General features: G+C 37.4%; 2 protein-coding genes across 2 annotated transcripts; both read left to right on the forward strand.

Annotated features, from left to right (window-relative positions):
• The first annotated feature begins 4,583 nt into the window (after positions 1 to 4,583).
• On the forward strand, positions 4,584 to 7,886 carry LOC120009749 (probable disease resistance protein At4g33300). The gene is made up of 5 exons (XM_038860445.1): positions 4,584 to 5,277; positions 5,507 to 5,895; positions 6,021 to 6,376; positions 6,484 to 6,689; positions 6,856 to 7,886. The coding sequence occupies exons 1-5, from the start codon at positions 4,584 to 4,586 to the stop codon at positions 7,686 to 7,688; spliced, it is 2,478 nt and encodes an 825-aa protein (XP_038716373.1). The 3' UTR covers positions 7,689 to 7,886.
• A 1,842-nt stretch (positions 7,887 to 9,728) lies between these two features.
• On the forward strand, positions 9,729 to 12,991 carry LOC120009748 (probable disease resistance protein At4g33300). Its single transcript, XM_038860444.1, has 5 exons — positions 9,729 to 10,422; positions 10,585 to 10,979; positions 11,112 to 11,467; positions 11,577 to 11,782; positions 11,935 to 12,991. The coding sequence occupies exons 1-5, from the start codon at positions 9,729 to 9,731 to the stop codon at positions 12,765 to 12,767; spliced, it is 2,484 nt and encodes an 827-aa protein (XP_038716372.1). The 3' UTR covers positions 12,768 to 12,991.
• Positions 12,992 to 16,732: the final 3,741 nt, after the last annotated feature.

Consider the following 16,732-nt stretch of genomic DNA (forward strand, 5'->3'; position numbering starts at 1 on the left):
TCTACTTTGGATAGTAGATCACGTTAGCCCTTTGAGCTTATTTTCCGTTAAAATATGCTGATATGGATCTAATTTGCTGACATGGTTTTAGTTTTGGTAAAAATTAAAAATAGGTGTTAAATTGAATCCTTCTTTTTTCAAAAATAGAAACAAATAAACACAAGAAAAAAAAACCCTAAGTCGCCGTTGGCAACGAACGTGAACGGTCCCCAAATTCAAATCAGATCTTCGCCGCATGAACAGCCGCTAGCACACACTCGACCTCGGAACCAAGGAATCGAAAGTGGTGTTGTTTGTTTTCAAGTAGGAGACCATGAAATCGGCAGTAGACCGTGTGTACCAGTTGATGATAGCTCTCGGGGATGTGAACAAGAAGCTGATTAAAGGTCTAAGTGGGTGTCAAATGGCGAGATTCAAGTTCAGAAAAGATTGCATAAGATTCTTTGGGGTTTTGTTGTGATGATTATTTGAGGACAACTTTACAATCTGTGGTGGTATCAATTTCGAGCCCCAATTCGCCATGGCTCACTAACTAGATCGCTATTTTAATCTCGACTCTGTATCATCATCATCTTCAGCTTTCTTTAGAAATTTCTCTTTTAGTTTTGGTTTATCTGTTGATCTTGTGCATGGTTTTAGGGGCAAAAGTAGTTTGATGGACAGATTTAGCAGAAGAAAGTGAAAGAGCGAGCTACCATGGCTGCTTGGAGAGAGAGTAGGAGGAGGTGGAGAGAGTGTGTGACTGTACTCGTGTCCACATTTCAATGACCAAATACACACGTGGCATTCCATTCAGCAAATAACAAATTATTCAAAAAAATCCATCTCATTATTTAACTGCCACATCATTACAGTTATAACGGAAGTTAACATGAGGGCCTCTTTGGCCCATTCCTGTAAGTTGAGGGGTTTGGATGACTCGAAAAAAAGTAAGAGGGCTTATTTGAACCTTTTTACAAAGGATAAGGGCTTTTTGATAGTTCTCCCTATAATATTTAATATCCTAAATTATCCTTTTTCCCGCTCATATATATCTTAGCTTCCTTTGATAACTAATAAAAGATTTTTTATATTTTTTTCAAAATCAATTCCTATTTACAAAATCAAGGAAGAAAACTTATGTGGAATTCGGCATAGATAGGCACCACTAAACTCGTGGGTAAATATCGACTCCTTATAAGACGAGCACGTTTGGACAAGCGGCTCATCCAGTGGACCTTTGTAGCCCACGTAGCGATCTTGCTAGACATGTGGACTTTAATTTATGACCAATACAAGAATCTAGGGATCTAAGGCCCATTACAATCTCTTAACTATAGGCCCATTGGTCTATTTCGTGTATGAGGCCATTGGTAGATCAACGGGCTTTAACAATTCTCGAATGTATTTCCTTGGAGGCCCAGTATGATTCTTTTTATAACTGGATTAATCCCCCAATTAGTCACCAGATTAGTGGTAGTTAATGGAGAGTGTTAGAGTATTAACCGCGTGCTTTATAATAATTTATACAGAGATCCACTTAATACCGCGTTTGGCTTTTGCAAAAAAAAGTCAACTAATCTACCCAGCTGCGATAGTACGACAATGACTTAACTAAAGTTGATGCAACCCTTCTATATCTTAAACAAAAATAATGCTTGAAACCTCTAAAAAGTGACCCTCAAAAGACCTCATTTAATGTGGAATATTTGATGTATGTGGGTCCTATATGTATATTTTTAATCAATGGTTATTTTAATGGCTTATAGGTTAGGAGAATTTTTGGAATGATATTTTGAGGGTCTCTAGCATTGTCCGTTAAACAATGATGTGGTGACGCCGTCACCAAACTAATCTTTGTTTACCCTTTCTAATTTCTATTTTGTCCAAAATTAGTCAATTGATATTATCTTTTGTGACGTTTGTGGCAGCAATAAAACAAATAAAATCAACCAAAAAAAAAAAAGAAAAATATAGGCATATAAAATAAATAATAATAATAAAAGCAACCAAGTCATCCTTTTTTCCTACTTTTAAATTGTTTTTTACAAGAATCGAAAAATAATAACAATAACGCAACATTGACTGACTTTCATATGATATGACCAACAGAATCTTTCTCATACCAGCTGTCTCTCGCGAGGGGCAAGACGAGTTTGAATTCTTTGTAAGAAAGGTGTATTTAACAATATTTAACCTTTTTTTAATATTAAAATTAGAGTAGGTATTTTTTAGTCATCTTGTAAAGGGGCATTATTGTCCAAAAATTATAAAAAAATATATGGTGTTGTATTTAACAAAAACCGCGGTGTATTTAACTGTTCCTCAATCTCTTTTTAGAGATGGTGAGTTCAATACCCTCTGAACTCGTATATCAAACTACCATGTGTGTGCTTGTTTGATACGTCATGTACATGTGCTCAAACCCTTATACTCTATCCAACTTGAAATGTCTTGGTGGGAGGCCCTTGTAACTAAACCTATATACTCTATTAGTACAAAAGAAATTGGGTCCAGTAACAATATTTATTAGAGATTCAAATGCAACCACCTATTTAAAAGAACGATATCGTAGAGTCTGTCTTTTATATACTCACATTGCTTTATATATACCAATGTGAGTGAAATAGTACATAATGAATATAAAAATAGGTATGAAATAGAAGAGAACCAATCACATGAGAGAATTTTAACCCTTAGTTGTAATTTTAAAAAAGGGGTAAGTACGGAATTAGTCTCTGTACTTTACTCTTTGGATAAAAAAGGCCTCTAATCTTTTTTTTTGGTTCAATAAAACCCTTCCACTTACAAAACGGATCAAGTTATCCCTTTTGTCAATGGTCCATTAAAATACGTTATGTGACAGTTAAGTATAATTTTTCTTTTATTTTTCATTTCCTATGTAGTGCATATGTGGACATGACCTATTAGATGATGACATGTGGCCGTCATTTTAACTTATAATTTTAAAAAATATCAAAGAATTACAAATTAAAAAGTTTGAAAATATATTCATCTTCTCCAGTGTAAACCTCCATCTCCGGTGACATTGTTTACGAAGTCAGTGTTGATCCACAGATCTTCCAACGAATCGCTATAGTTTTCGCAAGAGCTAGTCTCAAGTGCCAGGGACTCGAGTTCGTCCAAACCCAGTAGCAACGACTCAAGGCTGTGGTTGTGGTGGATGTGTCTTAACTGCCAAATCAACATTTTTTAACAGAAATTTGACAGAAGGGCTAACGTGTACCTGATTTGTAATGCAAGAGATTTATTGATCAAAAAAAAATTAAAGGCCTTTTTGATTCAAGAGGTAAAGTACAAGGGCTAATTTCGTATACCTTTTTTAAAAAATTCCATGGGGGCAAAGTTAGAATTTAATACGAGCAAATATATATTCTTATATATACATTAATGATTTTTTTAAAAAGTCAATGAGGACAAGTGCTCCCAGTTCCCACTCAACTCCACATGGGGGACCAATAACTCACTTATAATTTAGACATAATTTGATAAAAACAAAGTGTTGCTTGTAAGTTATTTAGGGGTAAATTTTTCATTTGGGTATTGATAGTTGGCTATTCCCACACGTCTGTCAAACAATAGAGTGATGATTAAAAAAGAATTATGAGGCCTACCTTATCTCAATTAAAAAAAAAAAATCCCATCTAATTTGACTAAACTAACTTTAAAAAAGAAAAATATGTTTAATAGAGTTTGGCAGTTCCACGGTCAAAACATGGATATTCCCAACCTACCCAAGGATCTTCTTATGTTCTAGTACACGCATTCGTTGACAATAAATATTTTTGCTATATATTTTCTTTGTTACAACTTACAAGTGACAAATAAACAAACCGCAGACGTTCAGCCACTAATTAGAATGGTAAAAATAATGTGTATCGCTTTAATAACTATCGCAAAATCATAAGAGAGAAATCGAAACTACGGATCTTTGAACTTACCTCGAACAATCAAACAACATATCCACCAATCGAGATTAGAGACTAGAATAGAGTACTAGTCACTTACGATTTGTGTGATAAACCTATAATTTTATTGATTAAAACCGGAGTTTACACAAAGATCAAGAGAAAACAAGAAAACCTAGAGAGCGAAATAGAGAGAAAACTAAAAGAGGTCAATTGTAAAATGAATCAAAGATGAAAGAGAAACCATTGGAGTATGGTTTTACACTCTGTCATACTCCAATGGACTAATTTACCTATCTATCCTTACAAATTTGTCTCTCATTACAATTGATGTTTTCCAAAAACCCAACTTAAAAATCTATCTTCACATTACAGAGCACGGGCTTCTGTCCGGAATATCCACTTTGATATCGTTTCTTGCAAAACCAATGACAAACACCCACAACGATAAAAACTAAATTAAAACATACATAATTATATTAACGAAAAATTAAAATACTCTAATTAAAAAATATTGGTATCTCGGTTTATATGTCCAATCAATGGGAGTCTTGAGTTGGACAAAAAGATCACAATTAAATATAGACAGAGGTCCGCTTCGGCCGTCCCTCTAAAACCAAACACTAGAAAAAAGCTCCACGTTACAAGCCACCACCACTACAATCATCGCCTTTAATGGCGATCCAAGACTTATTTTCCGGCGAGATCGCCACTGAGCTTCTGGAAATGCTTATAAAAATCTCCCGTAAATCCTTGCTCTGTAAGAGCAGTGCTGACGGCCTCATATCAAGCATAGAGGAGCTCCTTCCCATAATTCAAGAAATCAGGTACTCCGGCGTCCAGCTACCCGCTATGCGCCAGTCCCAGCTTAACCGGATTTCGGAGACTCTCCGTGAAGGCAGAGAGGTTGCCCAGAATGTTCTGAACTCAGGCCGATGGAACGTCTACAAAAATTTGCAGTTGGCAAGGAAGATGGAGAAGGTGGAGAAAACTGTTTCGAGGTTCCTCAACGGTCCTATGCAGGCGCACATCCTGGCCGACGTGCACCATTTGAGGTTCGATATGGTGGAACAATTCGATAAGTTGGATGGGTCAGCGAGGCGGATTGAGCAGAGGCTCTCGTCGAAGAATATTGGGGTGGGGGACGGAGGTTGGGTGGAGGAGGAGGTGAAGAGGGTTGAGATGGAGGAGGAAAGGTTGGGTCGGGGTAGTTGGGAACTTTTGGGGGTGGGTTTGGATTTGGGGAGGAGTAAAGTGAAGGAGTTGGTGATTGGGAAAGATAATTTGGGGGTTGTGGGGATCTGTGGGATTGGAGGGTCTGGTAAGACCACTCTGGCTACTGAGGTTTGCAGGGACGATGAAGTCAAATGTAAGTTCTAACACTTGGAATTGCATATTTTTGCGTTCTTATTTGAGCAATAAACTCAATTTGGTACATAATTGTGATTCCTTGATGTGTTGTCTGATTTTCTTTAAGAAGAGATCATTCCTGATAGGGTCGTATGCTTGGCATAGAGGATCAACTTACTTGTCTATGTATAAAAACAAATGTTCTTATTGCAAAGACAAACCATTAACTCTGTTTATTACCTTTCCAGCATACTTCAACAACAGGATCTTATTCCTGACTGTATCACAGTCACCCAATCTGGGGCAGATGAAGGGAAGGATTTGGAGTTTTTTATCTGGAACTGGTGCCTGGGGTTCTAATGATGTAGTTCCACAATGGAAGTTGCAATATGACACTGGACCACGAATGCTGGTTGTTTTAGATGATGTATGGTCACTCTCGGTGCTTGAGGAACTAATTTTTAAAATACCCGGTTGCAAAACGCTTGTGGTTTCACGATTCAAATTTCCAGAAGTTTTTAATGCTACTTTTGAAGTACAATTGCTGAGGGAAGAAGAAGCCCTCTCTCTCTTTTGCCATACAGCTTTTGGACAAAAGTCCATACCTCCCACAGCTGATGCAAATTTGGTCAAGCAGGTATCACCAAGCATTCAAGCTTTCTTAGTTTATATGGGCATGGAAAGTTTGTCTTTTTTTTTTTTTTTTTTTAATTCTTGGTACCTATAAAATGCTGACAATCTCTTGAAATATTGTTTGGTTAGGTTGTGACTGAGTGTAAAGGCCTTCCATTGGCTCTTAAAGTGATTGGAGCATCACTGAGGAACCAACCTGAAATGTATTGGGCAAGTGCAAAGAAGAGATTATCAAGGGGAGAACCAATTTGTGAGTCGCATGAAAATAAGTTGCTCAATCGAATGGCAATAAGCGTGGATTATTTGCCTAAAAAGGTTAGGGAGTGCTTCCTGGATTTGGGATCCTTCCCAGAAGACAAGAAGATCCCTCTTGATGTTCTTATCAATATGTGGGTTGAGATTCATGACATTGACGAGGAAGAGGCTTTTGCCATTCTTGTTGAGCTTGCACATAAGAATCTTCTCGCTCTGGTAAAAGATCCCCGGTATGTCTTATGATTGTTTAATACTGCTTTAAAGATTTAGTACTTAACATGCTCTTCCTTTTAGCTTGGATTAGCAGCTAATATGCTTTTATGTGTTGATTTGGCAGCGTTGGAGACGTCTATTCCAGTTACTATGAGATCTTTGTTACTCAGCATGATGTGTTGAGAGACCTTGCTCTTCATTTGAGCAAGTGTGAAAGCATAAATGATCGAAAGAGATTACTTATGCCCAAACAAGACATGGGGATTCCGAAAGAATGGGAGAGGAATGCATGTCGGCCTTTCGATGCTCAAATTGTTTCTATTCATACAGGTATCTCTGCTCAGTTCTAGATTTCTAGTATATAGTAATTCAATCACTTCCTTATCAAATGGATCATGATAATGCATTAGAAAGTTCACCGATTGTTGCTGTATCTTTTTGAGGAGATTCATTTTCTTTGCATTGTGCTAACTTTTCACTCTATTTTACAATATAGGTGAAATGACCAAAATGGACTGGTGCCGGATGGAGTTCCCTAAGGCTGAAGTGCTCATCCTCAACTTCGCCTCAAAGGAATTCTTTTTGCCACCTTTCATCTATGACATGCCGCAGCTCAAGGCACTTATAATAATAAATTACAGCACATTTACTGCAACCCTCCACAATTTTTCTGTTTTCTCTGATCTGGCCAATCTGAAGAGCCTTTGGCTTGAGAGAGTCTCACTTTCTAAATTATCCAAGGGCACTATCCCCCTTAAGAATTTGCGAAAGTTGTCTCTAGTCCTATGCAAGATCAATAACAGCCTCGATTCATCTGTTGTAGACCTGCCTCGTATCTTCCCTTCCCTCTCCGAGCTTTCAATCGATCACTCTGATGATTTAATCCAACTTCCGTCGAGCATTAGTGGGATGGAAAGACTTCAGCGTCTTAGCATCACCAACTGCCACAATTTGAAGGAACTGCCAAGTGATCTAGGCAGGCTGAAACGCCTACATATACTGAGATTATATGCTTGCCCGACTCTAAAGATGCTTCCTTATAGCATCGACGAGCTGGCTTTGTTGAAGTACCTGGACATTTCTCAATGCGTAAACTTGAAGTGCCTTCCGGAAGGGATTGGTAGATTAGCCAGATTGGAGAAGATCGACATGAGAGAGTGCCCACAGATCTGGGATCTGCCAGAATCTGCTGCATATTTACAGTCTGTACGACGGGTAATTTGTGACGAAGAGGTACATTGGTTGTGGCAGGATTTAAAGGCGGCAATGCCTGATCTTCACGTACAGATTGCGGAGAAATGCTTTAGTTTGGACTGGCTTAATGAATGATCACATTAAGCCTGTCAAATCTCAACAATTCCATGTACATTACTGTAAATGGTTAGCGACTCATGCAGCTGGAAACTCCAATGCTAGTATAGATGACAATCCTTCTAGACTTAACCCAGTTGCTCAACTATAACTGTTAGTTCTTAATCAAGCAATAGGATTTTCAAACTGTTAATTACTTACAACTTTGGTTCTTCATTTTCTTGTGTTTACTTTACTTGAGACAGATTCCGGTAAATCTCGGTTGGAGAGGTGCAACGACAGCATTCGCTTGTGGCAAGTTTTATTCACCAGCCCATATGATATGAATGGTGGGATGACAGGAAATGCAAAACGAATCCACAACAGCCAGATTTTAATTTAAGCACAAGGGTACTGGTGAATCTCTTTGGCCAAGTCCAACTGATCCTCCATGGATTAAAAGAAAACTGCAACTAATAGGTTCAGAAATGGAAGAGAGAGTAGCTTTGTTGGTCATTTCGTGTATGAGGCCATTGTTAGATCAATTGCCTTTAACAGTTCTCGAATTGCTATTTCCTTGGAGGCCCAGCATAATTCTTTTGATGATGACTGTACTAATCCCACAATTAGGCAATTAGTCACCAGATTAGGGGTAGTTAATGGAGAGTGTTGTTCAGTATTAAGTCGTGCTTTATTTTATACAAAGATCCACCTAATGCCGCGTTTTGCTTTGCTAAAGAAAAGTAAACTAATCCCAACCACTGATGTGATGGTACGACAATGACTTGGTATTAGTATCTATAGAAATTCTCGATGGTATGTTGGCCAACTTCGTAGATTTGTTTTTTAATGATAAATGCGATGGGTCTCATAGTTTATATGTGCTTTTTATTTTTGTTGTGTTTTATTATAAATATTAGATTTTGTGTTTTATCAAAAATTCTTTTATGTAGATCAAAAGTGTAGACCAACGTTGACAGAGTGCAATTAACCTCTGGATTTGAAACAACTACTTATATACTTAGCATTGATCATAATTCACAAAAACATTTCGTAGTCTTAGTAAGAGGGGGAAAGGTTAAGAATTTATCTGGTGTTAGATATCATATTGTTTGAGGAAGCTTCGATGCCGTCGAAATAATTTTGTTGGACTTGTTTTTTAACCGTAGATACGATGAGTCTCATAGTAACGTGTGACCCCATTTTTATTGTCTTTTAATAGTTCATGAGCATGGTAAACTTGATGCAACCTTCTAAATGTTAATCAATGTTGTGGTGAACACTGTCACCAAACCAATCTTTTTTCAGCTCTCTCTATTTTGGTACGTGTGATTTGCTGGACTCTTGCACAGACCAATAATTAAATACAAAAGTGTTGCTTGTAAGTTATTTAGGAAAAATTTTCATTTGGGTATTGATATATACTTGACTACTCCCACACGTCTGTCAAACAATAGAGTGACGATTTAAAAAAAGGTTGATAAGGCCTACCTTTTCTCAATTAAAAAACCAGTTTTATAACTGAATGGATCTAATTTGACTAAACTAACCAACATAAAAAAAAAATAGAAAATTTGCTTTAATAAGAGTTTGGAGTTCCACAGTCCAAACATGGATCTAACCTAACTAAGGACCTTTTGTTCTAGTACATGTTTTCGTCAATTTTTTAGGTCGATAAACGGGAGTGGTATCAAATTCTGAATATATGCATTAATCATCTCGACTGAATGGTTGTTGTTGACACATGATTTCGTTAACCCAACAGAAACAGAAAACTCTTCTTCATATCACTAGATCTAAAAAAAAGAATTCTACTAAAAAAACATTTTTGTTTTTGGTAATAATAATCTTTTTTTGTGGGGTATATGGGGAATCTTGAGTCTTGACTTGGACCAAAAGATCACAACAACAAAAATAAGGAGAAAAGTGGGAAAAAGAAACTCCATATCGCAATAACGTCCGTAATTCTGTAGTAGCGAGACTATAAGCGCAAGGTCGCTTCAGTTGCTTCTCCCTAAAACACTGGAAAAAAAAAAAGCTCCATATCACAGGCCCCCACCACGACCACCACCACCTTAAATGGCGGTGACAGACTTATTTGCCGGCGAGGTAGCCACTGAGCTTGTAAAAATGCTTTATAAAATCTCCAGCAAATCATTGCTCTGCAAGAGCAGTGCAGACGACCTCATATCAAGCATAGAGGAGCTCCTTCCCATAATTCAAGAAATCAAGTACTCTGGCGTGGAGCTACCCGCTCTGCGCCAGTCCCAGCTTAACCGCCTTTGGGAGACTCTCAGTGAAGGCAGAGAGCTTGCCCAGAAGGTTCTGAAATCAGGCCGATGGAACGTCTATAAAAATTTGCAGTTAGCAAGGAAGATGGAGAAGCTGGAGAAAAATGTTTCGAGGTTCGTCAACGGTCCTATGCAGGCGCACATCCTGGCTGACGTGCACCATTTGAGGTTCGACACGGTGGAGCGATTCGATAATTTGGATGGGTCTGCGAGGCGGATTGAGCAGAGGCTGGCGTCGATGAAGATTGGGGTGGGGGACGGAGGGTGGGTGGAGGAGGAGGTGAAGAGGGTTGAGATGGAGGAGGAAAGGTGGGATGGGTGTGGTTGGGGAAATTTGGGGGTGGGTTTGGATTTGGGGAGGAGGAAAGTGAAGGAGTTGTTGATTGGGAAAGAGAGTTTGGGGGTTGTGGGAATTTGTGGGATAGGAGGGTCTGGTAAGACCACTCTGGCTACTGAGGTTTGCAGGGACGATGAAGTCAAATGTAAGTTCTAACACCTGGAATTACATGTTTTTGCCTACTTATTTGAGATCATTCCTGATAGTGTTGTATGCTTAGCATATAGGATAAACTTACTTGTCTATGTATAAGTTCAAATGTTCTTGTTCCATAGAAAACCATTGACTCTGTTTATTGCCTTTCCAGCATACTTCAACAACAGGATCTTATTCCTGACTGTATCACAGTCACCGAATCTGGGGCAGATGAAGGGAAGGATTTGGAGTTTTGTATCTGGAACTGATGCCTGGGGTTCTAATGTTGTTGTTCCACAATGGAAGTTACAATATGAATGTGAAACTGGACCACGAATGCTGGTTGTTTTAGATGATGTATGGTCACTCTCGGTGCTTGAGGAACTAATTTTTAAAATACCCGGTTGCAAAACGCTTGTGGTTTCACGATTCAAATTTCCAGAAGTTTTTAATGCTACTTTTGAAGTACAATTGCTGAGGGAAGAAGAAGCCCTCTCTCTCTTTTGCCATTCAGCTTTTGGACAAATGTCCATACCCCCCACAGCTGATGCAAATTTGGTCAAGCAGGTATCACCAAGCATTCAAGCTTTCTTAGTTTATATGGGCATGGAAAGTTTGTCTTTCTTTTTCTTTTTTTCTTTTTTTTTATTCTTGGTACCTATAAAATGCTGACAATCTCTTGAAATATTATTTGGTTAGGTTGTGACTGAGTGTAAAGGCCTTCCATTGGCTCTTAAAGTGATTGGAGCATCACTGAGGAACCAACCTGAAATGTATTGGGCAAGTGCAAAGAAGAAATTATCAAGAGGAGAACCCATTTGTGAGTCGCATGAAAATAAGTTGCTCAATCGAATGGCAATAAGCATGGATTATTTGCCTAAAAAGGTTAGGGAGTGCTTCCTGGATTTGGGATCCTTCCCAGAAGACAAGAAGATCCCTCTTGATGTTCTTATCAATATGTGGGTTGAGATTCATGACATTGACGAGGAAGAGGCTTTTGCCATTCTTGTTGAGCTTTCACATAAGAATCTTCTCACTCTGGTAAAAGATCCCCGGTATGTCTTATATGATTGTTTAATACTGCTTTAGAGATTTAGTACTTAACATGCTCTTCCTTTTAGCTTGGATTAGCAGCTAATATGCCTTTATGTGTCGATTTGGCAGCGTTGGAGACGTCTATTCCAGCTACTTTGAGATCTTTGTTACTCAACATGATGTGTTGAGAGACCTTGCTCTTCATTTGAGCATTTGTGAAAGCATAAATGATCGAAAGAGATTACTTATGCCCAAACGAGACATGGGGATTCCGAAAGAATGGGAGAGGAATGCAGATCAGCCTTTCAAAGCTCAAATTGTTTCAATTCATACAAGTATATATCCGTGCTCAATTCTAGATTGCTAGTATATAGTAATTTAATCACTTCCCTTTTAAATTTATCACGAGGATGCATTAGAAAGTTCACATCTCAATTATCTTTTTTCTTTGCAATGTGCTAACTTTTCACTTTACTTTACAACATAGGTGAAATGAACGAAATGGACTGGTGCCGGATGGAGTTCCCTAAGGCTGAAGTGCTCATCCTTAACTTTTCCTCGAAGGAATACTTTTTGCCGCCTTTCATCTATGACATGCCGAAGCTCAAGGCACTTATAGTAATAAATTACAGCACATTTAGTGCAACCCTCCACAATTTTTCTGTTTTCTCTGATCTGGCGAATCTGAAGAGCCTTTGGCTTGAGAGAGTCTCAGTTTCTAAATTATCCGAGGACACTACTCCCCTTAAGAATTTGCGAAAGTTGTCTCTAGTCCTATGCAAGATCAATAACAGCCTCGATCCATCTGTCATAGACCTGCCTCGTATCTTCCCTTCCCTCGCCGAGCTTTCAATCGATCATTCTGATGATTTAATCCAGCTTCCGTCAAGCATTTGTAGGATGGAAAGGCTTCGGTGTCTTAGCATCACCAACTGCCACAATTTGAAGGAACTGCCTAGTGATTTAGGCAGGCTGAAACGCCTAAATATACTGAGACTATATGCATGCCCCAATCTAGAAACGCTTCCTTCTAGCATCGATGAGTTGGTTTTGTTGAAGTACCTGGACATTTCTCAATGTGTAAACTTGAAATGCCTTCCGGAAGGGATTGGTAGATTAGCCAGATTAGAGAAGATCGACATGAGAGAGTGCCCGCAGATTTGGGATCTACCAGACTCAGCCGCATATTTACAGTCTGTGCGACGGGTAATTTGTGACGAAGAGATATATTGGGAGTGGCAGGATATAAAGAAGGCAATGCCTGATCTTCACGTACAGGTTGCCGAGAAATGCTTTAGTTTAGAGTGGCTTAATGAATGATCACATTACTGTTAAATGCTTAGCTACTCATGTAGCTGAAAAATCCAATGTTTTTTTTTCCCTGGATTGAAGTATCATTAAGTGATAATTCTCAAGTGAGAAACAAAACCGTGTGTGCGGTCGGATGTATTTTAGGGAAATAGAATAATTCAAAACGGATAATGATGTGTATGGTTTATGAGATTGTGAATTTATAATAATAATCTCTAAAGTAGTAAGGTCCATCTTCTCCTCGTCGGCTCGGGCTGTAGAAAAACAGAGTCAATTCAAACTTGAAAGAGTTTCTTGAGGTGGGACCAAGAGTGCGTTAGTGGCGGCATCACATCGTCACCCACGACAGTGATTGGCGGCTGGGAAACCAATTTTGTCCGCATTAGACGACCCAGCGACTTCATAAATGCGTTCACACGCTTTTTTCATTTTTGGTGGGTCCATGGGGAATGAATGCGACGTGCAAACGCGGAATTATCATTGTTTTAGAATTTTTGATAAACGTGTGGAGCCCACCAAAAAAGATGCGCATCTACCCTCACTCCCAGGACGCAGACAGGTTGACGTCACGTCAAGTCAGTCCGACGTGTTTTTCAAGTCAAACTTTGGGTATTAAATGATTGGATATTTTATTTGTTTAATGTTTGTCTCTTAATTGTTTGGTATTTGTGAAACAAAATTAAATCTTTCAGATCTAAGAGCAAGTGCAGTAGTTTTCTTAACATGTTATATATTTTATCTATTTAAATATCACTTTTTGACAATTTATGGCATCTATAATCAACAATAATTTGCTTGTGTCGAAAATGGAAGCAAGAGAGTTTTATCAGAGAAATTAAATTAGATAAATCTTCCACATCATTTACTAAAAGGTCCGAAAACAGGCGATATTGCGGCTGAATGCTTGGGCTCATCTCTAAAATTATCATTGGCCCTCCTAGGCATCATCGGCTTCCAAAACCGGCCCGGCCCAGCCCAAAGCTTATCGGACATGTCTGATATCATTTTTATTGGTTTGGGTCAGATCTGGCCCAATAATTTATTAATAGGATTGGGTCGCGGGACTTATTTGATTTTTTTTGAAGACATTTTGCTGATTTGAATAAAGTGACCACGTGTCAAACATTCAGTGCAGCATGCACACCACATCAGCATTACGACGTGATGTATTTCTCCCACTGAATATTTTCCCACAAAACGGAGGTACATGACTTCTTCCTTCTCACATGCACTAGACTCTTTTGGCCTATAGGATAGTTATAAAAAAAATTTACTTGACATTAATGACCTCAGCCCTTCACCTTCAAAAATGAACAAAGAAAGCAAATATCAGAAGAATATAGAAAAAAAAAAAGTTAATAAGAAATGAACACGAAACGTACGTGATTATTTTTCGTACTAGCAACCAATATATGTAGCGTGATTATGTTTGCAACTACAGTGTAGTTACATTACATGTCATCTAACAATGTATATACATATCACATGAGGGGGCCAAGCAAATGCCCAATAAACATCACCATCTTCACACCGTAAGTCCGCACAATAGAAGTTTCCCATATGACAATATGGTAAGTTGGGTGGAACCTTAGCACGTGGCAACAAAGCTATTGCTCGCAGTGAAAATCGAACTCACGATCTTTAGAGACCATTGAGTTTGACCCAATAGAGATTCACAACCATACTATATTATCATCCAAGTGATTCCATAATTATCTATTCTTAAAAGGTAAAATATACATAGTTGTTATCTTCTTGTCTTAGTTGAGATTAGTCTAACTTCTAGTTAGTAGATACGGTGCTTAAATTAAACTATATGATTTCTAAGTCTTAACTATAAAGTTAAAATACAATGCATCATCATACAAGTGAGTGGTCATTGATCAATTCTCTAATGCCGACAAATTAATCGATGACAAGGAAATAGAGGAAGATACCCTCTTCAATTGAATGGAACCAAATATAATATAAACTTGCAGTCTTTTGGATACCAAGATACCTTTTCCTTTTTCAATGGAAGATTGCAATACTTCATTTTCATAGAAAAGGTCACTGCCTTCTTTTCTTCTGGGGAAAAAAAATGACTCAACTCATTTTAGTATACCAACATATTTTATTTATTTGGCTTTCTGTTCGATGCAATGTTTATAAACTGCCTTTAATTCTCTCTATAGCTTTGACAACCAATTTTTTATTAAGCTTAATTTGGCTTAATTTTTTTTTTTAATAAATTTTGGCTTCCTCTAGGAAACAAAACTTATATATATGTATATTAAATATAGGGAAGTTGTTGAGATGATCGATATTAATATGTTGGGGGATATGATCAATGAGTGTCCGCGTACATACACACACACCCCAGTGAGGTTACCTGGGTAAACTACATTTTGAAACTCAGCAAAACTTAAAATCTTAAGACAATAGGTCATAAATTTTAATTTTTTTTAACCTATTCGTCTCCACAGTGATATTCACTAGTTGATTATCAAGTGAGCGAATTCCAATAGCAATGACTTGATTGCAAACACGAATATCTTTACCCGCCTTAAAATCAGCTGAATCCGCCAATGCAATTAAACATTTTTTGGGTCAAGATATATGTTCTTCCATTTGCCATTCCCTTCAACGATATCCCAACAATTACAGAGGAACCCATAAGCTAAGCCTGGTCGGCTATCGGACAATTACATCACCAATTTTGTTAGTGAAATAATTAAGCAACTACTATTAATACTATACATGAACCTCGGTAGCTAGGGTTTTGTTTGTCCAAATTAAGAACATGGGCATTGGCAGGTGAATGTGGGTCGTCACCACGTCATTGGACCCCCCCACTTTTCATGAAGTTCAGCAGTGGATCCCACTTGTTTATTATTCGTCACCTTCATTTTATAATAAGAAGAAAAATAACATAATGGTGATGGAATTGGTAGCCGCAGATTAATTAATATTTTAGTTTTTAAGTTTAATAATATCATTAATTTAATTAATGGGGGGCCCGAACATCTGATTATCTGAATAAACAACGAATTGTGCCAAACACATAACTCCACAACGTGATGTGAACAATTCAAACTTAAGGACAATTCAGTAAATTCAAAACTCTACGCACATATAATTACAAAGGTGTTTTTTTTTGAAATACAGTTGAAAAATATAATTTTTATTAGAATCGAATCTTAAGCACATAAATACCTAATTCAATCAATTGTCAATCAAACCACCTCTCGACGTTGTTGTTCCTAATTATGAAGGTGTTTGACAAAACATTGAGGATATATTATTGCAATACAGAGGCCATATTTGACCTAATGCCATTCAATTAATTAAAAGATATTTGATGATTCTTCACGCATACGTCAATGAAGCACGCCTATGCTACTTGGCCATGACATATATTAATGTATATAAACAGTTTTGTCGAATTAACAATTTTAACTTGTAAAATGTTTTAATCAACGAGAATTAATTTGATTGACAATCGGATGAGTTAAGGTATATATGTGTCTAAAATTCGATTTCAACCACAAACTTAATTCTCTGTGGTATTTCAAAAAAAAACTTGTAAAATGTTTTTTAGAAAATTATAGAAAACTAAGAAATGATAAGTATACATGATTTTAACAGTTAAATCATGTCTTCCAGTGCTCAAAATGAAAGAAAAATATTATAAAATATACATTATGCATCTAACGGCTAAGATTTATTATGTCTGTTTAATATTTCATTTTTGAGTAATGCTGCATACCCTAAAATGTGACCCCTATTTTACCCTCAAATCGACGTGACATGCAAATAGTCATTGATTATAGATACATATAGGATCCACTTAACATCCAACCCTCCACATTATTTTTTATTTGTTAATTTTACAAAAATTTTAAAAGTTATTTCATATGTAAAAATGTGTTGATTGGACACCCTCCAATTACTAATTAATTGGAGAGGCATCTTTTCATATGAATGAACACATA

This window comes from Tripterygium wilfordii, chromosome 11 (genome assembly GCF_013401445.1).
Source record: "Tripterygium wilfordii isolate XIE 37 chromosome 11, ASM1340144v1, whole genome shotgun sequence".
Taxonomy (NCBI): Eukaryota; Viridiplantae; Streptophyta; class Magnoliopsida; order Celastrales; family Celastraceae; genus Tripterygium; species Tripterygium wilfordii.